Genomic DNA, 26,240 nt, shown 5'->3' with positions numbered 1-26,240 from the left:
TTTTTATTCTATCTAAATGAGGGATCCAGGCATGGCACCAGTGTCCTCTGCCATGAACTCCAGGTGCCATCTTGGAGAGCTTGTGTCTGATTGGACACAGTTTTCTTAATTTGTGTGTCCATTTTTGAGGCAAAGGGGACATAGCCAATGATGTGTCATTGTGATGTGTCTGCAGTGTGGAAAGTTTCAGGTAGAGACAGATATCTGCTTGTGAAGGAGAGGTTGGCCCAGTATTAGGGACAGGTTCTTGTTAAGCAGGGACATTCCTGGATATGTGTGGAGTCGGACCCACATACTAGGACAGGACAATAAGAGCATTTCCAGTCCTCAGGTCTGGTGCAATTCTGCACACCACACTGGCTAGGGAAATATCCCTTAGGCAAGGTCAACTTAAGGAAGCCTCATGGGTACATGTTTAAGGGAGCTCATCTCAAGCAACCTCCTGTATGTAAGCCCTGTATTACTGTACTGCCTTAAAGCAGAACTAAATTCATTGATTTAAAGGTTGTTCAAACCAGTTACATTCAAGGCATGCTGGGAATGATAGCTGCTACATTTACTTGTGTTCTGGAACTTGTTGAACCCTGTTTCTCACAAAACCTGATTGTTGCTAATAAAGTTTTTAGGATTGTTAACCAGCATCAGTAATGAATGTTTGCCCAGCTAAAGTGAAAACATTCTAAAGCTGACTTTAAAAACTATACAAACTCAGAAAAAGGAAATCTCACTTGCTCTAAGGTTACCTTATTTTATTCAACAAGCGTAAACAAAGATTTACGGCCTCATGAGCTGGAATGGAACATTTCAGTACATAGACACACTAATCTAGAAAAATGTATTTGTGTTTTCACGGACTGTTCTCTTGCTAAATTCTGCTTTTATTTTCCTACATTGTGAAATCCTGCAAATACAACTTTATGCAGTAACATAGATCATGGACAAATCCAAAAGCTAAAAATACTTTTCTCTCACGATTTGTCCTCATTTCTATCTTTATTAACCACTTTGCGGCTGCAAAAAGCCCTTTAAAGAGGAACTTCAGCCCGCCATAATGTTGGCCCTGTTCCCCCTCCCTGCTGCCACCATCTTCAACAATCCAGCACATGAGCAAGCAAGGGAAGCTTCTTACACATGCACAAAGACCCTGAGATCCAGGTCCTCATTTCTGCATTCTTCATGCATGCTTGAGAGGATCCCCTGAAGAAGCCATGTGACCGGAAGTGGCGTAACGCGTAGGGCGGTAGACCGGAAGTGACATTGGAAGCGGAGAGACAGTCCGCAGTATAAGCTGTACTCGTTTATATGCTTGCAAACGTTCGTTTTATGTGAGTGCAATATATATTTTCTTTCAATAAATGTTTTTATGGAAATACTGCACTATATAAGCACTTTTCTTTGAGATTCGTGGCACATCCAGAGAATATTTACCCCGATCCAGAGAACAGGCTATCACCATCCCACATCTGTGAAGTGGGTAAGAAGAAGGATTGGATAAGGAGAGCCATATAATTATAAGGCGCATCCCCTTACAGTTTGAGGTGAGAGGCTAGTACACCCCTAGGGGTCCTAAGGATTAAGAAGCACCCCCATTAATATTTGGTGTAAGGTGGAGGTGTAACAACGAAGAAAATAAGAAGAAATACCGCGTGTGCGGGTCACATGATTTGGACATTATTGGGACACTATAAGCACTTTCCTTCACTCATAAGCACTTTATATGTACCTGCTTGTATTTATTTACATTGAATGAGCACTTATCACTTTATTCACTTTCAATCTATTACTTTAAAGCATAGTTCATTTTTTGATATAGCACTAGAACACTTTATATATTTATTTTTGGAACGGATTTCACCTTTATTGGTATTTATTTACTTTATTCACTTAGCTTAGTGTGTAATTTGAGGATTATGTATTGATTTTGGACATTATCACAGAAGACAATTTACATTTATATTGATTTTGATTGTTTAATATCACTATTAATATTGAGTGAACACCATTTTAGTTTTCCCTAAAGCGCGATACCTCTCCCCTCCATTAACTTGTCTATACACTGTCTGGTTCACACTACGGGTATACGCAGCTTTAAGGGGTACAAGGAATCCTCAAGATAGCGTGAGACTCACACTATTACCTATACTTGTGATGTCATTGAACTAATACGGCCATATTAGATCAATGATGTTACAAACATGCTATGGGGTAGAGCTGATAGGACTAGCACTTGCAGCTGAAGCCCATTCCTAGTTAGGATAAATTGTCATAGAAAAACATAGATCATTGTTATTCCAACAAACTGAATTAGGGTTATGGTACACAAGTGCAGTATACTGTAGCAGCCAATCAGAATTCAGTTTTCATCCAATCATATTAGAGCGATAGGTGATCTACATCTGATTGCTATGGGTTAATACAGTTTGTTCATTGCTCTTTACCAGAACAATAAGACAAAAATAAAAAAGTTAACATAGTAATATTTCAATATCCTACCTGACTCATGGCTCATCTCCCCATTATCAGATGATTTATTCAAACTTTCAGGCAAACTCACATCCAGATCTGAAAAGAAAATACAGTTTCAGTTGCAATGAAATAACTGATATTTCAAGCAAAGTAACTTTGCCGCGTAGTACTCAGTTCATCGTATGACTGATGACCTTTAAATCCCGCCAGGCTGTTCATCTATCTATTTACTGTACGTCTCTTGCAAGAATGCTTGTTGTGACTAAATCATGATGACAGCGCGGTGACACATGGCGCTGCCGCCTCTTTTCTTCCAAGTAAACATGTCAGTGAGCAATGCATGTATGCATGTATATGATGCCTAGGATGCCATGGACCCCCACAATGGACCACCTAATTGAACTGTTCAGTCCACAGAATGACTACAAGTGAAGCTGATGTGAGGAGTTGATAATCTTCATAAAATATGCGAATATTCCATTCAATTAGCCAATCAGGTAAAAAGTGAGGTCCTGTTTTATCTGCAGGTGATACATTTATTGTATGAAGATTGTCATGTCTTTTAGTAAATCAGCCTCCTAATGTCTTTTTTTAAGTAGATAGAAAGACCTAGAGAAATTGTTCCCTTGTTCTAGCAAGTTTTTGTATTATGGCCTTAAAGTAATTTGTAAAGTCTAGTTTTTTTTTTTTTTAAATAACAAACATGTGTCGTTGGTTTTGCACAGAGCAGCCCCGATCCTCCTCTTCTTGGGTCCCTTGTTGCTATTCCTGGCCCCTCCATCTTGCCGAGGGACCCCACAGCGAGCAGCTTGCTATGGGGTCACCCAAGCCGAGTTGCAATTCCATTTGTCCATTTAGACCAGGGATCCTCAAACTACGGCCCTCCAGCTGTTGCTGAACTACACATCCCACGAGGCATTGTAAAACTCTGACATTTACAGACATGACTAGGCATGATGGGAATTGTAGTTCCTGAACAAATGGAGGGCCATAGTTTCAAGACCCTTGATTTAGACATTGAGCTGCCCTTCGGCCCTGCCCCCTCTCTCTCCTGATTGGCTATCTGACTTTGATTGACAGCCACGAGAGCTAATGGTGCTGTGGCTGTGTCTCAGCCAATTAAGAGGAAGAATCCCGGACAGTGGACATCGCTGGAGAGAGAGGGGGCTCAGCTAAGTATTAGGGTGCGGGTAGGGAGGCTGCTACACACAGAAGGTTTTTTATCTTAATGCATTAAGATAAAAAAAACTTCTGACTTTACAACTTTAAAGTATAACTAAAGGCAAAACTTTTTATTTTTGGATAGAGTGGAGAGGGATTAGAACCCCTGTCAGTTTTTATTGCTGTATGTGCCCTCCGTTAAAGTGGTTGTGTATAACAAGGCTTACCTACAGTATAGGTACTGTAAATATCTCCTGCATACTAGCTCATTATGCCTTTACTTTTCAGGTAACAAAAAAGAAGAAAAAAAAATGACTTTTACTTCCTCTTTAACCACTTCTGGACTGGAAGGATTTGCCCCCTTAATGACCAGGCCATATTTTGCGATTCGGCACTGCGTTATTTTAACGGACAATTGCGTGGTCGTGCGACACTGTGCCCAAATAAAAGTGATGCCTTTTTTTTCCCACAAATAGAGCTTTCTTTTGGTGGTATTTGATCACCTGTGCGATTTTAATTTTTTGCGCTATAAACAAAAAAAGAGCGACAATTCTGAAAAAAAAACAATATTTTTCCCATGCTGCTATATGACATTCCCAAAAAATAAAAAAATTTAAAATCAAAATGTTTTAACATTTTAGGCCAATTTGTTTTCTGCTATATATTTTTTGGTTAAAAAAAAAAATTGCAATAAGCGTATTTTGATTTGTTTGCGCAAAAGTTATCACGTCTACTAACTACGGGAAAGATTTATGTCATTTTTATTGTTTTTTTTTTTTTTTTACTAGTAATGGCGGCGATCTGCGATTTTTTGCGGGACTGCGACATTGCGGCGGACAGATCGGACCCCTGACTGACATTTTTGACACTTTTGGGGGGACCAGTGACATTACTACAGTAATCAGAGCTATACATATGGACTGTTACTGTAATAATGACACTGGCAGGGAGGGGGTTAACACAGTAAGTGATCAAGGGGCTAAATGTGTACCTAGGGGCGTTTTTCTAACTGTGTGGGAGCGGAGCTTGTGAAATGATCACAGACCTGTAATCCTACATAGAAGGATCACAGGAGCTCTGTGATCATTCAAGAGAGAAGAACGGTCAGCTGTGTTCACAACAGCTGACCGTTCTCTCTCAGCGGGGAGCGATCGCGGGTGTCAGACAGCAATCGGAGCCGCCTGCCCCGTGCATCGGAGTCCCCACTGACGAGCGGGGGCGGAAACGTGCCACCGGCGGCGCGCGCTCGCCTCCTAGCAGCAGGCGCGCAACAAACATATACCTACATCGGTTCGCGCAGGAGGGCCGCCCTGCAGCAGTACAACTGCAGCGGGCGGTCGGGAAGCGGTTAAGGAGATTCAGCCTTTATCTGTCCTGTTTACCATTATCATTGAAAGTGAAAGTAAAAGAAAATTCCAAATTGTCGGTTATCCCCACAAAAGTAATAGGGGGGAATCTTCCAGTGAGGACCTGGGGGTCCCCAAGGAATTCCCTTAATTTACAAGGATTTCCTTTTACTTCCTGTTTGGTTATGGCACAGGAAGTGAAGGGAAATCTTCACAATGGCACACTGATGGTGAAAAAAAAATTCTGGCAGGGGTTATAAATGAAAAGAAAGTTTTGCCTATAGTTCTGCTTTAAGCGTACACCCATATTAGGGCTGTGTCTCGTCTTGCCTGCATGGGATGCATAGGTGTTCCTGGTAGTCCCCATTCATTTCAACTGGGACGCAGAGGCTGCATGGACACAACCACTGCTCCCAATTTGACATCCATGGGGGTGTAGGTGTGTGTCCCTGAATACAGTCAGACAGTGTGCATTCGAGAACTCACACCCACACCTATGCATCTGCCTAACTCATTCATGACCAGCAGTTTGAATGCCAACTGCAGCAATCATTTTTGCCACCCATTCCCTTATTCTTTACAAAGATGGCTGCCTTACGTGGTAACTCTGCCCCCGGCATCAAACACACACAGCTCAGTGACTTAAGCCCCGTACACACGTACCGATTGTCGGCCGTAAATATTCGGCCGACGACCGTTCGGCTGATTGTAGGCTTGTTAGTATGATGCTTACGACAGCCGACAGCGCATTTTCGGCCGAACAGAATCTGTCGTGCAGACTTTAAAATTTTTGTTGTCCGTCACCAGAACGGCCGATTGTTCGTCAGTCAGTACAGATTTCGGCCGACAGACAGCAGATTAGCAAGACTGGGCATGCTCAGAAAAGAAAAAAGACAAGGAAAGTTAACCATCACATGACCTCACTTCTGCAGTCGGCTGTTGTTGGCCGACAAAATTCGTGTGCAGTCTTTTGCAGTTTTCAGCAGACACGACAGCCCTGGACAAAAGACGGCCGATCGTTCGGCCGACGATCAGTACGTGTGTACGGGGCTTTATTTGGCAGCCTCTGTATACTTTTATTAACTTAAATTCATGATTAATTTGCCTATCCGAATAGTGTTTAAAACTGAACTCTAGGTTAAGCAAATATTGTCTAAATCAGGGGTGTCAAACTCAATTTCAATACTGGTCGCATCGGCATTATGGATGCCCTCAAAGGGCCGGGTGTATCTGTAAAACTAAATAAATGTATCCAGCTCTAAAAGCAGCTGCAAAAAGGTCCTGTGTGCATGAGCCCTTAGTTATGACTGCTGTATGTATTTTCTCTTTGGCCGGTCATTAGGAGGTTCTGTTGTCAGTGATCTAAGCTGGAGAAGGAGATAAATACACAATTTTATATTTCCATTGGAAACGTTGTGGACGGGAGGAGTAGTAATTGTTTGTGTCTGAGAGTGTGATGTGGCTATTCTGTCTGAGAAGCCTACTGACCTTGCAGTAAGAGTTGTCTTACTGTGGTGAAGATGGCTGTGAAACATGTTAAAAAAGTGTGGAAACTTTTTGAAGAATTAAGGTGACCCCAAATACCTTAGGGTCAGAAAGGTATTTTGCCTCCTGAGCTGCTGCCCGGGAAGGAAGATCCTCCTAAGGAGGATGCCAGTGTAAGAGGAGCCCACTTTTGCCTCCCAAGCATGTTGCCTGGGGGAGAGAGTTGCTGAAAGAAGACCCTGAACCTAGACGTAAAGAGAGAAAGATGGATGGGCGCTCCTGCTGAGGGGGGACGAATCTTCAATTCAAGAAAGTCTTGATGGGTGGAATGCAACCAGACTGATTATAGATGTCTCAAGTGCACAGATACAGCTCTATCATCGAGGGCAGCTCTTGGAGGGCCGAAGCAAAGTCCCACATAAAGGCAGTAGAGAAGAAAAGACACCGTAACATGTTTAATGACACACATTAAAAACTTACATAAAAACAAAAGTTGATCGTCATGGCCCGGCGTCCTTCGAGATCCACGGTATACCCGTCCTCAAGGCTGCCAGCAGCCGAGGGATAACCTTTGGAACAGACCAATCAAGGAACTGGGTCAAAACAAGGCCGCGGTGAACCGCATACCTCACAGGGAGACCGTACGGCCGTGATGACGTGAATGGGCGGTGACCGGTTTCGGAGCATGCTGCTAGCAGCCTTGAGGACGGGTATACCATGGATCTGAAAGGAGGCCGGGCCATGATGTACTTTTGCTTTTATGTACGTTTTTAACCACTTTACCGCTGCTCACTGAGCTGCTACTGCGGCAAAGTGGCTCGATAATGTCTGACGACGTAGACCTACGTCGCCAGACATTCCCCTCTCTTGGCGGCGAACACGCGCCGCCGGAGGCTCACTCCCACTGTATTCAGTCACAGCGGGAGTCGGGCCAGGGGAGGAGCGGCGGTGATCATCGCCGCTCTTCCCCGATCGTCGGGGAATCGAGTGTGGAGATTCGCCTGCTTGTGTAAACACAAGCGGGCGGATCTCCTAAGTGTCAGGCAGGGTCAGATTGCAGGGTTCAGCATAGCTGAACCTGCGATCTGTCCCTGTGTCACACAGTCACCTCCCCCCACACACGTTAGTAAGCACCAGGCATACATTAACCCCTTGATCACCAATAAAAATTAACCCCTTCCCTCCCAGTGTCATTTTTACAGTAACAGTGCATATGTATAGCACTGATTACTGTACTAATGTCACTGGTACCCCCAAAAGTGTCACAAATGTCAGTCAAGGGTCTGATCTGTCCACCGCAATGGCGCAGTCCCGCAAAAAAAAATCGCAGATTGCCGCCATTACTCGTTAAAAAAAAAAAACACCAAAAATTACATACAGTGGGTACGGAAAGTATTCAGACCCCCTTAAATTTTTCACTCTTTGTTATATTGCAGCCATTTGCTAAAATCATTTAAGTTCATTCTTCTTCCTCATGAATGTACACATAGCACCCCATACTGACAGAAAAACACAGAATTGTTGACATTGTTGCAGATTTATTAAAAAAGAAAAACTGAAATATCACATGGTCCTAAGTATTCAGACCCTTTGCTGTGACACTCATATATTTAACTCAGGTGCTTTCCATTTCTTCTGATCATCCTTGAGATGGTTCTACACCTTCATTTGAGTCCAGCTGTGTTTGATTATACTGATTGGACTTGATTAGGAAAGCCACACACCTGTCTATATAAGACCTTCCAGATCACAATGCATGTCAGAGCAAATGAGAATCATGAGGTCAAAGGAACTGCCTGAAGAGCTCAACGACAGAATTGTGGCAAGGCACAGATCTGGCCAAGGTTACAAAAAGATTTCTGCTGCACTTAAGGTTCCTAAGAGCACAGTGGCCTCCATAATCCTCAAATGGAAGACATTTGGGACGACCAGAACTCTTCCTAGAGCTGGCCGTCCGGCCAAACTGAGATATCGGGGGAGAAGAGCCTTGGTGAGAGAGGTAAAGAATAACCCAAAGATCACTGTGGCTGAGCTCCAGAGATGCAGTCAGAAGATGGGAGAAAGTTGTAGAAAGTCAACCATCACTGCAGCCCTCCACCAGTCGGGGCTTTATGGCAGAGTGGCCCGACGGAAGCCTCTCCTCAGTGTAAGACACATGAAAGCCCGCATGGAGTTTGCTAAAAAACACCTGTAGGACTCCAAGATGGTGAGAAATAAGATTCTCTGGTCTGATGAGACCAAAATAGAACTTTTTGGCCTTAATTCTAAGCGGTATGTGTGGAGAAAACCAGGCACTGCTCATTACCTGTCCAATACAGTCCCAACAGTGAAGCATGGTGGTGGCAGCATCATGCTGTGGGGGTGTTTTTCAGCTGCAGGGACAGGACGTCTGGTTGCAATCGAGGGAAAGATGAATGCGGCCAAGTACAGGGATATCCTGGACAAAAACCTTCTCCAGAGTGCTCTGGACCTCAGACTGGGCCGAAGGTTTACCTTCCAACAAGACAATGACCCTAAGCACACAGCTAAAATAACGAAGGAGTGGCTTCCCAACAACTCCGTGACTGTTCTTGAATGGCCCAGCCAGAGCCCTGACTTAAACCCAATTGAGCATCTCTGGAGAGACCTAAAAATGGCTGTCCACCAACGTTTACCATCCAACCTGACAGAACTGGAGAGGATCTGCAAGGAGGAATGGCAGAGGATCCCCAAATCCAGGTGTGAAAGACTTGTTGCATCTTTCCCCAAAAGACTCCTGGCTGTATTAGATCAAAAGGGGGCTTCTACTAAATACTGAGCAAAGGGTCTGAATACTTAGGACCATGTGATATTTCAGTTTTTCTTTTTTAATAAATCTGCAACAATGTCAACAATTCTGTGTTTTTCTGTCAGTATGGGGTGCTATGTGTACATTCATGAGGAAGAAGAATGAACTTAAATGATTTTAGCAAATGGCTGCAATATAACAAAGAGTGAAAAATTTAAGGGGGTCTGAATACTTTCCGTACCCACTGTAAATCTTTCCCTTAGTTAGTAAACGCAATAACTTTTGCGCAAACCAATCAAAATACGCTTATTGCAATTTTTTTTACCAAAAATATGTAGCAGAAAACAAATTGGCCTAAAATGATAAAAAATTTTGATTTTTTTTTGGGGGGGGGGGATTTCATATAAAAAAAATGTGAAAAATATTGTTATTTTTTCAAAATTTACGCTCTTTTTTTGTTTATAGCGCAAAAAGTAAAAATTGCACAGGTGATCAAATGCCACCAAAAGAAAGCTCTGTTTGTGTAAAAAAGGACGTCAATTTCGTTTGGGTACGGCGTTGCATGACCACGCAATTGTCAGTTAAAGTCGTACAGCGCCGAATCGCAAAAAGTGGCCTGGACGTAAGACAGCAAAATCCTTCGGTGGTAAAGTGGTTAATGTGTGTCATTAAACATGTTACACCTGCTTCACTGAGTGGCGCCTTTTCTACTCTTCTTGAACCTAGATGTAAGGAAACAGAAGTTGGCCCATGTCTTGGGGCCTGAGGGATTTTTGCTGTCCTTTTGGAGGATATGTCCAAAGGAATACGGCTGCCTATATAGAGGATTTTAGGGGAAGGCTTCTGTGTTGAAGAGTGTTCTAGAGAGCTGGGTAGAAGCTGCTGCTGATGGACTTTGCAAGAAGTCCTCACTGCTCATCTATTAGGGCCCGGTGCGGAAACACATGCAAAATTGCGTCCTTTTCCAGCACAGCACAAAACACGCTGCCCTTTTGCAGACACATGTAGGTGTCAATAATTCCCCATGCATCTAGCAAACATGTGCACGATCGCGCCTGCCAAAATGCATGGTACCACAGGGCAGCCAACTAAAATTAATGGGCTGACCTAAGGCATGATGGGTGGGAATGTGAAAAAAAGCGTGCGTGCTCACACACCCCTCCTGGTGTGAATGAGGCTTTGAGGTACCTGGAGGTAAGCATATAGGACCTGGGTTCTGCTTGCCTGCTCTCAAAGGGTCAATTACATACTTAGAAGCAAAGTCTGGAGCTATTATTTTGCTTGTTTTGGACTCCCTCTGCCCCAATCCCCCTCCCGAATTTATTGTGCTGAACAAACCTTCAAATCATACTAATGTGACTGGCACCCAATTCAAGGATTCTGCCCTGTGAGTTGGAATGCTTGCCCACCAAGCTGCCCAGGAGTCCTCCTCAAACACCCAGGGGTACAATGGTAAAATATTTTTTAATGGAGAACTCCAATAGATTCCTATGTTTCAGTTTTCGGCATTCCATCCTTCTTCTTCCCTATGGTTTTATATGGAGCGTAAACCGGCACCAACCATGTACACCAAGCCAACGCATGCTGTCCATATGTCTGTGATTATTACTCTGGTGTTCCTATTCAGCAATTCAATAATATTGTCCAAAGAGGGCTTTACAGGTACATTAGATGTAATTATTAATTCTATGTATGATGATTATGTCTAGTTTATGCAAAATAAAAATACTGTATCTTTTTTTTTTTTTTTGCTAAATCCAGAGATGTCTAGCATGCTATCCTTTTGAAAACTTTGACAATAGCACCATCTGCTGTTCAATATAAGTAATTCTCTACTAACTTTCTGAATTCATTACATCATACATTTGGCATAATGCACACATCTGCACAAGCTGATGCATATTCATGTGCATTTTTAAGATTGTGAAATTATATAATAATATATTTTCACAATCTTAAAAAAAATTATATAATTTTTTTGCAGGCTATGTGTAGCGCAGTGATGATGTCAATACTACTTTTTTAAAGGTAATAACTGGCTTTGCAAATGCATTTGGTAGATCTATATGCTTTGTGGATATTGAGTAATATATTTAACCACTTCAGCCCCAGAAGGTTTTACCCCCTAATGACCAGGCCATTGTTTGTGATCCGGCACTGCGTTACTTTAACTGAAATTGTGCCGTCATGCGGCGCTGTATCCAAATAAATTTGATGCCCTTTTTTTCCCAAAAATAGGAATTTCTTTGGTGGTATTTGATCACCTCTGCAGTGTTTATTATTTGCGCTATAAAGAAAAAATATTTTTTTGACAATTTTGACAATTTTGAAAAAAAAAAAGAAACTGTATGCTATAAAACACATCCAATGGAAAAATGTAAAAAAAAAAATCGAATTTCTTCATAAATTTAGGCCAGTATGTATTCTGCTATATATTTTTGATAAAAAAAAAAAAAATCCCAATAAATATTAAATGATTTGCGCAAAAGTTGTAGCATCTACAAAATATGGGATATTTTTAGGGAACTTTTTTTTTAAATTTTTACTAGTAATGGCGGCAATCAGCAACCTATAGTGGGACTGCGACATTGCGCCGGACAAGCCGGACACCTAACTGACACTTTTTTGGGGACCAATTACACTAATACAGTGATCAGTGCTAATAAAATATGCACTGTTAGTGTACTAATGACACTGGCAGGGAAGAGGTTAACATCAGGGGTGATCGAAGGGTAAATGTGTTCCCTGGGAGTGCTTTCTAACTGTGTGTGGGGGGGGTGCTCTAACTGGGGGAAGACAGATATCAGGAACACAAGATCTGTCTTCCTCCCTGTCAGAACGGCGATCTGCCTTGTTTACATAGGCAGACCGCTGTTCTGTGTCTCTCAGAAAGGATCAGAGTTGGCTCCACCCCCCCCCCCCCCAGCCAATCAGTGCGCGATCGCACCTCACCTCCGGCAGCGCGTACGCCCCCTGGAGCCACTGCACGAAATGACGTACAGATACATAATTTCGCGCAGGGTAGTCGACTTGCCGCAGTAAAAGTACGTTAGGCAGTCGCCAAGTAGTTAAACAAACATTTATGTGCCCAGAGTTCAGTTTTAAAGACATATCCAGATGTTATTTTATCTCACAATATCGGTATGATGTATGTATGTTGGATGCGCTAAGATGAATATGTAGAAAACTGCAACTGTTTTACCTAGGAAGAATAAATTGACAAAAATAACGGTGTACCTGATGCAGCAGAGTTCTCTGTAAATGAAGACTCCAGTAGGCTGTTGTCAGCTGTCACATTGTGATTTTCAGCCTCCTGATTTGTTATATCACAAGTCACTTTGTCCTCCTGGAGATCCTTTTTGGACTCTTCAGCGCCACCCTGAGGATCACATCCCTCATTGCAGTCAGCTGTTTAAGAGACAATCTGGTTTTAGAATGATCATGCAACACCAAAAATGTTTAGGAGATCCGAGAACTCTAAAAACAAAAACCAGTCTATTTGCTCCATATTAGGAGAGATAGATAAATGGCAGATATCACCATATAGACCATTGATTGTATTTATAAAAGACAGTCCTGTGTACACATCTCTACGCTTGTGACCTCCTGCAGAAAAGACTAGTCTCTCTAGTAAAACTCCAGCCAAAAAATGTATTTTGTTTAGCATGGGTATGGGTTAGAGCCTTTGCCAGCTTTATGACTGCTGTCTGTATCCCAATTGGGAAAATTTCTTTAATTTTCCTTCACTTTCTTTTAGGACGGGAAGTTATGGGAAATCGTTACAATAAAAAAAATAAACAAAAACAATAATACTTTTTTTTTTTAATAGAGTGGGGAAAGGTAATAATTTTTGATCCATTTCTTGTCCTAGAGTCAAAGGGACAGAAAATGAGAAAAACTCCCCAAAGGGATCGTAGTTACAAATTAAAGAAAAAAAAAATATATATATATATATATACGTATATGTACAGTATATATATATATATATATATATATATATATAAACATTTTTTAATCCTTTCACACTCTATTCACAAAAAATATACACTGCTCAAAAGAATAAAAGGAACACTTTTTAATCAGAGTATAGCATCAAGTCATTTAAACTCCTGGAATATTGATCTGGTCAGTTAAGTAGCAGAGGGGGTTGTTATTCAGTTTCAGCTGCTTTGGTGTTAATGAAAATAACAACAGGTGCACTAGATGGGCAACAATGAAAAGACCTCCAAAACAGGAACAGTTTTACAGGTGGAGGCCGCTGACATTTCTTTTCCGTACTCATTTTTCTGGGTGTTTTTCACTAGTTTTTACATTTGGTCAGGGTCAGTGTCACTACTGGTAGCATGAGACGATACCTGGACCCTATTGATATAGTTTTAAGAGCATAAACGAGATTCCAGGAGACAGGCAGCTACTCTAGGAGAGCTGGACAGGGCCGTAGAAGGTCCTTAAACTATCAGCAGGACCGGTATCTGCTCCTCTGTGCAAGGAGAAACAGTATGAGCACTGCCAGAGTCCTACAAAATGACCCTGACCAAACAAACAGACTTCATGAGGGAGGCCTGAGGGCCAAAGACCTCTATTGGGCCCTGTGCTCACTGCCCGGCACCATGGGGCTCGATTGGCATTTGCCATTAAACACCAGAATTGGCGGGTCTGCCACTGGCGCCCTGTGCTTTTCACAGATGAAAGCAGGTTCACCCTGAGCACATGTGAGAGAACGCTATGCTGCCTGTAACATCTTTCAGCATGACCGGTTTGATGGTGGGTCAGTAATGGTCTGAGGAGGCATGTCCATGGAGGGACGCACAGACCTCTTCAGGATAGACAATGGTACCCTGACTGCCAATTAGCTATTGGAATGAAATACTATTGTCAGATCCTACGCTGGTGCAGTGGGTCCTGGGTTCTGTTCCTCCTGGTGCACAACAATGCCATGACTCATGTAGGGAGAGTATGCAGCTAGTTCCTGGAGAATAAAGGAATGGATACCATTGAATGGCCCCCACGCTCGCCTGACCTAAATCCAATAGAAAACCTCTGGGACATTATGTGTCGGTCCATCCGACACCGCCAGGTTGCACCTCTGTTCGGGAGCTCAGTGATGCCCTGGTCCAGATCTGGGAGGAAATACCCCAGGACACCATCCGTTGTTTCATTAGGAGAATGCCCCGACATTGCCTACTACTGAGTACCATTTTGAGTTGCTGCAATGAAATTTCAGCAAAATGGACTAGCCTGCTGCATCATTTTTTCACTTTGGTTTTCGGGGTGTCTTTGAATTCAGCCCTCTGTAGGTTGATAATTTTCATTTCCATCAAACAATGTGGCATCTTTTTATTCCTAACACATTACCCAGTCCATATCAGTATAGATATCCAGCATGATATTTTTCCCTATTGAGATCTGATGTGTTTTTAAAGTGTTCCTTTAAATTTTTGAGCAGTGTATGTTTGAGTTAGGTTAGAACTCTCACTTAATGTTTTTCGGTGTTTTGTCCTTTAAAGGCCAAAGTACATGTGGTACTTTGTCTCATGTTCCTAATGCTTTATAAGCCTCCTCACAAGGTTAGGCAGGGCTCCCCCATCCCTTGCAGCTATCCAAAAACGTAGCTAGCAAGGAGAGAGTGCTTAATTACCAGAGCTTGTCTCAGCTCCAAGCACTTGCCCGAGACAAGCAGTGGTAAAAAGAATGCAGAGAGACAGTAGAGGTGTCAGCATTCCTCTTGCTGCCAATATAAATGCACTATATATATATATATATATATATATATATATATATATATATAGTTACATAGTTACATAGTTACATAGTTACATAGTTACATAGTAAGGTTGAAAAAAGACATCAGTCCATCCAGTTCAACCTATGATGTGTGTGTGTGTGTTTGCTTTTAACCGTACATTGTATACCCCTGTATGTTGTGGTCTTTAAGGTGTCCATCCAATAGTTTTTTGAAACTATCAATGCTCCCCGCTGATACGACTGCTTGTGGAAGAGAATTCCACATCCTTACCGCTCTTACAGTGAAGAACCCCTTACGCACTTTAAGGTTAAACCGCCTTTCCTCAAGTTTTAGTGAGTGGCCACGTGTCTTATTGTATCTCCTTTCTCTGAATAGTTTGTTCCTTATGCTCGGGTCGCCAGTACAGTATTTGTACATTGATATCATATCCCCCCTCAATCGTCTCTTCTCCAGAGAGAATAAGTTCAGGGCTTGTAGTCTTTCCTCATAGCTGATGTCCTCCATTCCCCTAATTATTTTTGTTGCCCTTCTCTGGACTTTCTCCAGTTCCAGCACATCCTTCCTGAGGACCGGTGCCCAGAACTGGACAGCATACTCCAGATGTGGCCGGACCAGAGTCTTGTAGAGTGGGAGAATAATCTCTTTATTTCTGGAGTGAATCCCCTTTTTTATACAACCCAGTATTCTGTTGGCTTTGCTTGCGGCGGCTTGGCATTGCATGCCACTGCCAAGCCTGTTGTCTACCAGTACCCCCAGGTCCCTTTCCATCCTAGACTCACCCAGAGGCTCCCCCCCTAGTGAGTAGCTTGCTTTCTGGTTACTGGCCCCCAAGTGCATTACTTTACATTTTTCTACATTAAACCTCATCTGCCATGTAGTTGCCCACCCCGTTATTTTGTTCAGGTCTGCTTGCAAGATTTCCACATCCTGCATAGAAGATATTGGCATGCTTAGTTTAGTATCATCTGCAAATACTGAGATTGTACTAGATATCCCCTCCTCTAGATCATTTATGAATAAATTAAACAGGATTGGTCCCAGGACAGAACCCTGGGAGACCCCACTTTCCACACCCGCCCAATCCGAGTACTCCCCATTAATCACCACCCTCTGAACTCTCCCCTGGAGCCAGTTCTCTATCCAGGTACTCACCTTATGGTCCATACCTATCTTCCTTAGTTTGTACAGTAAGCGTTTGTGGGGAACGGTGTCAAAGGCCTTTGCAAAGTCCAGATACACCACATCCACATGCTTTCCTTTAACTAGGTGGCAGCTCACTTCATCATAGAAGGTTAATAGATTGGTTTGGCACGAACGATTTTTCATGAATCCATGCTGATTACTACTTATAATACCGTTTTCATTACTAAAGTCTATAAAGTCTATAAATAATACATACACACAGGGCTTTGCTTCAGTGGGAATGCAGGAGAAAACAGTTCCAGCACCTCCAGCACTGAATGTATGTAATGGCAAGGGATGCTGGGGTGTACTGGAGAGGTATATTGATGCTGGCTGGGAATCTATTGTTACTGGTGGGGATCTATTGTTGCTGGGGGCTCTGTTTTTGCTGGGTGGGTCTATTGTTACTGGGGGGGTCTATTGTTCCTGGTGGAGGAACTATTGAAGCTGAGGGGGGGGGGGGTCTTATGTTGCTGGGGGGGGGGGCAGTGTTGAGGGAGAGGTTCATTGTTTCTGACTGTTGAAGGATCTATTGATGCTGGCTGCTGGGAGATATATTGTTGTTGGGGTGAATCTATTGTTGCTGGGGTGGATCCATTGTTGCTACCTGCAGGGGATTTATTTTACTGCTTTTCTTGTTATCATTAACAAATTCCATACAAATTACTCAGCATCATAAAATTATACTTGGATCTGTATTCTCTAAAAGGGGTGGGACTGGGAGGTTGGTAGAATCAAGGAATAGTGCTTGGAGGTGGGTAGGGGGCGAGGACATGGGGTTACTCAGAAAAGTGGAGTATATATATATATATTATATATATATATATATATATATATATATATATATATATATATATATATATATATATATATATATATATATATATATATATATTTTTTTTTTTTTTTTTTTTTTTTTATGTAGATCATAAAATATTTTTCCTAAAGGTATACAAAATATAAAGGAATTGCACTTTTGCTTTTCGGGTTTCAGTAGATTGGCAATTTGAGGAACACATATGAGGTGCACACCAAGCAGTAATAATAACTGATTACCTGACTCCTGAGTGGCGCCCTCTGAGTATGCCAACTCATGCTGCCTTCTGTCATCTGTCACTTCATGATTTTCAGTATTTGGTTGTCCATCAAAAACACCATTACCATCCTGGCGACTTCTCTTGCAATTTGTAGCATCATTATGTGACTCACTTCCTTCATTGTAACCATCTATGACAAAAAAAACATTTCAGATCCTCTGTGTTCCATTATATAAGCTACGACTAAATCTATTCTGTATTGTTAAGAAATATAAAAATATTGTATCATATAATTTACAATTTTATATATAATATACAGTATAATTTAACACTTTGTAATGTAAATATTAAAAATGTCAAGGATATCCTTGGTAGGGAAACACAAAATCACCGATCTCTCCCTGTCTCAAAAAATGGTCGCAAAAAATGGGCTGGTCTTTAAGGGGGTATAACCTTCCGGAGCTGAAGTAGTTAACAACTTCTAACGTGTCCTATCTCACCACCGATGAATGCTGACAATTCCACATCCCGTTGTCTCCTCTGGTCGCCATGTAGCCACGCGCTGACGCGTTTCGTCACTTCTGACTTCATCACAGGGGTCGGAAGTGACGAAACGCATCGGCACGTGGTTACACGACGACCAGAGGAGACACCAGGATGTGCAATTGTCAGCGTCCATCTGTGGTGGTAGGCGTGGCTTCCGGCGGAGTGAATGGACGTGTGAGAGTCCCGCTCCGCTGGCCATCGGGAACACCGCCGCTACATCAGCCCCAGCAGAGCCGCTGAAACCCAGCTGACACACCGCCATCCTCCACCCGATCACGGACTGACGATGGCCCGCCGCAAAAAGAACCCCGGTCAGCTCAACAAGCTGTCTGGTTCTTCCTCCCGCAAGGCCCCGGACCACGGCAAGATGGCGGCGGCGGACCGCGCCATCACAGCTCCGCATCAGCCGCACAGAATCCGGCTCCATCCGCAGCACACCACGGCAGGATGATTGCGAACCCGGACAGTGGGACATCCTCGGGATCCGCCTCGCCCCCATCGCCACCGCTTTCTCCAACCTCCAGAAGCCCGGAGAAAAACAGGCCCAGAACGACATCTCCTCCCAGGCATTCATCAACCGCAAGTATGACTGCTCAACTGTCCCCGCACACTGGGGCCACTGTATCCCACCCTCTCTCTGATCCCTTTGGCTCCTTTCCATCCGGTGACCACCCTGTATCAGTGTCACTTATCAAGGACATGCTGTTCACATTGAAAACATCCATGCATGCGGATATGATGGCATGCATGCAGCAATACAAGACAGAAGTCAAGTCCTTAGGCCACAGGGTGGATAATGTTGAGCAAGCAGTGACTTCCCAGGCTTCCTCCCACAACACTATGGTAGATGCTGTCAATGCCCAAGGGGAGGAAATTCAATGGCTGAAGGACAAAGTGGCTGATCTGGAGGACCGCTCCAGGCGAAACAACATTAAGATTAGGGGCATCCCAGAGACGGTTCCTCCGGATCAGCTACTACCTCATGTCACCAACCTCTTCCGCCTGCTGTTACCCACAGCAACGGCGTCAGACCTCCTAATTGATCGGATACATAGACTCCCTAAGCCGTCCTTCATAGCGGGTGAACTGCCAAGAGATACGTTGCTGAGAGTCCATTTTTTTCATATCAAAGACCAAATCATGCGCGCTTCTCGCAATATCCCCTCACTACCTGCGGAGTATGGCGGCCTCCAGCTACTGCCGGACCTGTCTCGGCACACCCTGCAGAGCAGGCGTAACCTGGCCACGGTCACAAAGGCCCTGCGAAGTCATAGTGTACCCCACAAATAGCGTCCATCTGTGGTGAGATAGGACACAATATAAGTTGTTTATGTGATCCAAACTGTAAACACCTATGCTGTTTTTAAACAATGTGAGCAGCTCTTTTTTATCGTTTTTTTAATAAATTTTGGTGATTTTAGTTACTATGCCATTGGAAGTTTCCCTTTTGTTTTCACATGATATCTGACCTACTACATTGTGCAGAATGAGTGTTCTGATACCTGCCCTGGAATTGATGAGTTTAACTAATAGGCTGGTTTGCCGACCATGAGAGTGGAAGGCATTTGTAGCTGGTGAGTTTTTCATCCGAAGGGAGAGGGATCACCAATTGCACCTGAAGTGGTGTTTGGAAGTGGAGACTTGGAAAAAGGAGGATTTCACTTATTTTATATATATATATATATATATAGAGCATTGGTACATTATATCATCAGCACGAAGAACAGCACCGGGTGTTTTACATTATATGAACTTTTTCTATATTATTATTTTTTATTGTTTGTAAAGCTTTTACATTTTTTTTTTGTATTGTCACAGCGCTACCTGTTAGAGTGATACACTGTAACTTTTTTCTTTGTTTGCATTTATATTTATGGTGGCAGCAGTGAAATTGATTAGCACAGAGATTGTCACATTTTGCATTTCTGTTCGGCACAGTTTTAATATTTTTATAGCGCAGAGTTTTTGATTGTATATAGTGTAAGGAAGTACAGATCGGCATTCTGTCATTTCTTTTATGCAATTTTGTAAGTGTTGTTATTATAAGTGCATTTCTCAGCTAATATTATGGCCTACAGTATATATACGCTAATTACTAATTATGGGAGCTTCTCTTTATGCTTTCTTGCAACATGGGCAAAGCAATGAGCCACATGAATACATACCTGATTTAAAGCGGTTGTAAAGGCATTTTTTTTTTTAATAGAAAACATGTTTATACTTATTGCTTGCCTATACATGTCTATACTTACTCCTCTCTTGCTGATGACCCAATAGGAAACTGATTCCCATGGGGGCACAAGTGAGGGCTTGCTCCCGATCCATTAACACAGACAGCAGGACTTGGCCCTGCCCCCCACTCCCTTGCCACTGGGGTTGATTGATAGGAGCGGGAGTCAATGGGCGCTGCTCTCGTGCATATCACTGGATCGGATCAGCCTCAGGTTAGAATAAGGAGGGGATATATATTCACGTATACACAGGGCTGCCATCAGGGGGGGACAGCACATGCACATGTAGGGGGCCTGGACGTCCCGAGGGGCTCGGGCCCCAGAGGCTTTGCCACCTTTGACCCCTTGCTTGCTGCTCACTGCTATCACTTGAAAACATGGGAGTGACAGCGCTGCTCTCCCGGCGGCTCACACAGATCCCTACCTGTCCTGCATATCCCCATAACAGCAGAGGATGGGGCGGGCATTGGCGCTGGTGGGGGAGGTGGTACATCAATCCAGGAGGTGCCAGCATGGCCACAGTTTCTTCTGACCCTGGAATGTTGGGGGGGGGGGGGGTCAGGCCTAAAGCTGAGTAAGGAGCCCCGAAGTTTCTGATGGCTGCTCTGTGTATACATGTGAGGTAGGGACCTTAAGCTGGGTATATACGTGTCTATAATTGGTTCAGCAGGAACCAGCCAACTTTTGGTACGTGTGTACTACTATCTGTTCAACAGAAACCAGCATCTGATCAGCGCATGAAGCCAATGGCTGCAGAACTGAGCTCTGTATTCTGGTGGGGGGATCATAATATGATAACTCAGCAAGAGAGATCCCTGCATCACACATTCTGGTAAAGTGGAATTAAACTTCCATCTATTATATATACCTATAGGTAAGTCTATAATAGGGCTTACCTATAGGTAATGTAAATATCTCCTAAACGTGCACCAACTAGAAGATTATCATTATATATGAAGCCGATAACGTCATTGGTGCATGCGCTCTGAAGGAACGGCCACCCATGCCGTTTCTTCAAAGCCCTGTGCCATGACCGGCGGCTCCCGCAGGCATGCGCGTGAGTGAAGTCACGCGGCTTTCGGCTAGTCACACTACCGGAGTCTGCGGACCCAGAAGGAAGATGGGCAAAGATGGGGCCTCCAGCAGTGACAACGAGGGCTTCGTTTGCAGGTACATTTCACATAATGTGCTAGTATGGGATGCATACTAGTGCATTATGTCTTTACTTTTGCAGGTCAGAGAAAAAAAGTGGTGCTTTACTTTCTCTTGTTTTTTTTTCATTCATCCTGCTGGACATTAAAGTGACATTAAGGGTTCAGATTAAAAAAAAAAACATGTTATACTTACTGGCTCTGTGTAATGGTTTTGCACAGAGCAACCCTAATCCTCCACTTCTTGGGTCCCCCACTGGCGCTCCTGGCTCCTCCCTCTTTGACCAGTGCCCCCAATAGCAAGACGCTTGCTATGGGGGCACTGGTGCGTGCTCGCTCCTGAGCCCAGCTCTATACATCTTTAAAACACACAGAGCCGTGGCTTGGCTCCTCTCTCTTCATTGGCTCATTGGCTGTGATTGACATCAGTGGGAGCCAATGATGCCTGCTGCTGTCTCAGCCAATGAGGAGAGGGAGTCCTGGGATAGCCGAGTTTCTTATGTACATCGCTGGATCTAGATGGGGCTCAGGTGAGTATGGGGGGGGGGGGGTTCTGCTGCACACAGAAGGTTTTTTACCTTTTTGCATAGAATGCATGAAGGTAAAAAAACTTTCAGCCTTTACAACCACTTTAGCATGTATACTCTGCTTTGCACTGTAAGCTCTTTGAGGGCAGGGACTGATGTGAAGATGTTTAGTTAAAGTCCTCCCTAGATTTGTCAGCGCTATATGAATACCTGTAATAAATAATAATGTTGTTATTTTTATTATTATTATTATTATTAACAGTAATAATAATAATAATAATAATAATGTAATCTTATTATTTAAATTATAACTAAGAGAAAAACTTTTTTTTTAGTTTTGAATAGAGTGGAGAGGGATTAGAACAGCTGTCAGGTTCTTATTGTTGTCTGTAACCCCATTAGGGAGATCCGCCCTCTCGATTGTTCACTGAAAATAAAAGAAAATCCCAAATTTTGAGTTGTTCCCAGAACAGTAATAGAGGGGAAGTCTTCCAATGGAGAAACTAGTTCTGCTGAACCTGATGACAACCAGGGATTTTCTTCACTTTAAAGGAATTTTTTCCCCACTTCCTGTTTTGGTTATTGGACAGGAAGTGAAGGGAAATCTCCCCATTGGGACACGCATGGCAAAAGTAAACCTGGCAGAGGTTACAACCCTTCATTACTCTATCCAAAGGAAAAAAAAAAAAAAAGGTTTGCCTTTAGTTCCAATTTAAAGCGGAGTTCCGGCCTCAAAAAGGACTTTGGGACATCCGCTTGCTGACAATCACCTGAAAAAGAAATGGATAGTCCCGATTTTTTTTTCTTTACTTACCTTGTTATTGAAGAAAATATACTCACCTTTCTTCCACTCCCTCCCTTTGCATCCGCGGCTCGCGCGTCTCTTCCTGCTTGCATTGACTCCTGGGAGCTGAACATCATCACTCCCAGGAATCAATGCCCTGCACCGGCCCCACTCGTCAGTTCCGGTGCAGGCGCGTCATTCCCTGCTAAACAGCTTCTGAGGATGCCCAGAAGTTGTGCAGGGATGACGCGCCTGCCCCAGAACTGACGAGCCAGGCCGGTGCAGGGCATTCTGGGACCTAAGAAGATGCGGAAGAGGACGCCCTGGCTTCAGCTGCCCACACCTGAGATGGCAGCGCTGGAGAAGAAATTTTCAGGGTAAGTATTTCTTCTAAAAGGTAAGTGCAACCTGGGACAGTTCAGAGGCTATCCATTATGAAATGCACTAGCCCTGACTGTCCCGGGGGTATTTTTATCTAAAAAACGTTTCCGAGGCCGGAAATCCGCTTTAAGAGCTGCATCCGAACATTAAGTCATTAGAAGGAGAGAAGTTTATGTACCTATGAATTCTTGGTATGTGAATCCAGTCAATTCTTTAATCAGATCCTGATTGTCCATTTCATGTAGCACCTTCACAAATGTAGGAAACCAATTTTTCTTTTTAGTTATCCTACTCAAAAGCTCTCTGCTTCCTTCTTCCTGCGAAACATTATCAACACGTCGACTAATCTACAATAAAAAACAACAACATATATCAATGTATAACTTATGTACTGTTACCGCAGATACCAGCCTTCACCCTTCAACCTTGCCCCCCCCCCCCTTTTTAACAGTAACTATAATTAGCAGAAGGCAGTAAATTGGCATTCTGTGACTGGGGCCCATGCCGATCAAATGTCTCCCTGTCATAGGCGTGCGCAGGGGGTGTGCTAGGTGTACCTGGGCACACCCTAAACACTGTGTGCGGTGCCGATTTCTATTGCCTGGGATTCCTCCTATGTTACGCCCCCCCACCATGCAGCTGGCTTCCCTCCTCTCCCCCCTGGCTACTGCGGGGGATATTTCACAAAAGAGTGGGGGAAGGGGCTAGTAAATATGTCATTTTCCGATCACTTCCTTTTCTAAATGAACATAGGGAACACACTCACTGTGTTCATTAATAACTGAAGTGTAGTAAACTGTGTTTACTATGCTTCAGTTTGCGAATGAACAGAAGCCGCTCAGCACAGAGCATTATCCCGTTCATGCACTGTCCAGTGCAGTGGAGGCTGCAGAGAAATGAGCTTTGGGGTAATCGCCCAGATGCAATAGACTGCACAGACCTATGCTCCCTGTGGTTACTATGCATCAGGGCAGTTGCTTAGCATGGAGTCCAGAAGATAACGGTTATCACTATAGTAGCGGCAGCTACTACAGTTATTCTCCACTTCCAAAGAACTCTCTACTTCCATACCCGAGACTCAGCTTTAATCCTACATATCCTTAGATAAAAGATAAGTTCACCATTTTCACAAAAAAAACGGAAAAGCTGAACTAAGTCCAAATTTTCTTGCCACAGCTCTGGACCCGGTGCATGTAGTGGCTGTGATTTCCTGTAGTGCTGCTGTAGCAGTCCGAATACCCATCATAATACTCGCAATGGAAAGCGTTAATTGGTAAGCCTGACCATGTGACTACATGGCTGCACTGACCAATGAGTGCTTGCCATTGTGGGCATTATGATGGATACTGTGTATTGTGATGTATAGGCCGCTACACCAGCAACATAGGGCATCATGGCTGCTATTTGCAGTGGCGTGGCCAGGATATTTGGAGTTAGTTCAACTTTTTTTATGAAAATGTAAACTTACCCTTTAGACTACACTATATTGCCAATAGTATTGGGACTTTTGTCTTTATACACACATGAACTTTAATGCCATCCCAGTCTTAGTCCGTAGGGTTCAATATTGAGTTGGCCCACCCTTTGCAGCTATAACAGCTTCAACTCTTCTGGGAAGGCTGTCCACAAGGTTTAGGAGTGTTCGGGCAGCCTTCCCAGAAGAGTTGAAGCTATTATAACTGCAAAGAGTGGTCCAACCCAATATTGAACCTGTCTGCCTGCAAGGTGATTGATGTAGCCAGTCTCTGGGTGGAGACCAAACCTGATTTAAGCCAGCCAAGCCTGCAGTCTCATGCTTATAATAACACGTGACAGTGGTCTCCAAACTGCACCTGGGGGCTGGATGTGGCTCTTTGCTTGCCTTTATCCAAGCCTTGGGGGCACTTTTCCTCCCACTGGTACTAGACACTATTCCTCCCGCTGGTACCAACAATAGGGCACTATTTCTCAAACTGATACCAACGATGGGGAGCTATTCCTCCCACTGATACCAATGATGGGGCACTATTCCTCCCACTGATACCAATGATGGGGCACTATTCCTCCCACTGATACCAATGATGGGGCACTATTCCTCCCACTGATACCAATGATGGGATACTATTTCTCCCCCTGATACCACTGATGGGCACTATTTCTCCCACTAACACCGATGATGGGCACTATTGCTCCCACTGACACCAATGATGGGGCAATATTCCTCCCATTGACACCAAAGATGCGTTGTTTACTCCCACTGCTGCCAAGACAATTTGTTTTCCTAATGGCCACAGTCTAGCCCCCTAAAGTATGAAGGACATTAAACTGGCCCTTTGTTTAGAAAGTTTGGAGACCCCCTGTTATACACCATGGTAATACTCACAATTTGAACATCTTCAAGGCTGCAGAGTTTTTTCGAGAAGCAATGGATGGAGATCTCACTAGGTTTCAATGTTTTCAGTAGCGTTGGGTAAAGACAGTCGATGAGCTTCTCACAATAGTCTTGTTTTGCTTCTTGCTCTGGGCTTGGGAGATCTTCATTCCTCAAGTATAAGAAGGCTTGAGAGTTTTCTGATTCTGCAAGTGCATTGACGAACTCTTCAAACCAGCCAAGCTCACGGGGACCTTCTAGCAGACGATTGATCAGCTCTCTGGTGGCACTTATGTCAGACTCTTCAGCTTTTTTTCTCAAGTTTTGTTTGAATTCCTTCTCAAGGCTGTTCATGTGGTCCAACAAAGGGGCCACCCGGATGTGATTGATAAGTCTGTTCTTGAATGTTTCAATCATATTGAGGTATATAACCTCACTGCTCTCCTCCTCGGCCATTGTTGATAGCTAATGAATGAGATAGAGCTTGGTACTCAGTGGTGAACTCCTCCTGAAAAGTAGCAAAGGATCTTCTTGCTAGTAAAGTAGCCCTGTGCAGGTAGGTCAGTGAAGTGCAGCGTCACTGCTTACAAGCTCAGTGTTAGAGACTCTTACAGGCTGTCAGCTTTTATACCAGGAAGAAGAAATGGAATTCAATTTTCAGTTTCGTTTCTCTGAGACAAGAAGGCTGCATTGGTTGCATTACTACAGAAGTCCGGCCCTCTTTCGCTCAGCTGCTGTTTGCAGTCAGTTTCGTCACGAAAAGGAAAATGGAATCTGAAAGCAGATCAGCCTCCAGGCACAGCAATCAGCAGGCAAACATAGCAATCTGGCCGGGAATTTCCTAATGATACCATCTATCTACGTGTTACAAATACAGATACCCAATAAAACGAATGAACGATTTACGTAGGCATGTGACAGCAAAACGAAATATAATACAATAAACCTCTCCGCCTCCGGAAATAATGTGCAAAATAGAGTGTCCTAAGCTGCTGTGCGCCTCCTATTACCTAATGAATAGTGAGGCCCCTTTCACACATGCAGACCGTTCATTTCATCAGTTCAGTCACGTCAAAATGG

At 43.5% G+C, this 26,240-nt stretch overlaps 1 protein-coding gene across 1 annotated transcript in view; it reads right to left on the bottom strand.

Annotated features, from left to right (window-relative positions):
• Window positions 1-25,859, bottom strand: part of IFIH1 (interferon induced with helicase C domain 1) — a 58,356-nt gene extending 32,497 nt beyond the window's left edge. The window contains exons 1-5 of the mRNA XM_082261007.1: window positions 25,173-25,859; window positions 22,989-23,157; window positions 17,210-17,380; window positions 12,463-12,633; window positions 2,494-2,562 (exon numbers count right to left, since the gene is read on the bottom strand). Coding sequence (XP_082117133.1) covers window positions 2,494-2,562; window positions 12,463-12,633; window positions 17,210-17,380; window positions 22,989-23,157; window positions 25,173-25,616 — 1,024 coding nt within the window. The 5' untranslated portion in view covers window positions 25,617-25,859. The remainder of the gene's footprint in view (window positions 1-2,493; window positions 2,563-12,462; window positions 12,634-17,209; window positions 17,381-22,988; window positions 23,158-25,172) is intronic.
• Between the last annotated feature and the right edge of the window lie 381 nt (window positions 25,860-26,240).

This window comes from Pelophylax lessonae, assembly GCF_965119305.1.
Source record: "Pelophylax lessonae genome assembly, chromosome: 6".
Taxonomy (NCBI): domain Eukaryota; kingdom Metazoa; phylum Chordata; class Amphibia; order Anura; family Ranidae; genus Pelophylax; species Pelophylax lessonae.
The sequence above is the reverse complement of the archived record's forward strand: the minus strand, read 5'-3'. Positions and strand labels throughout refer to the sequence as shown.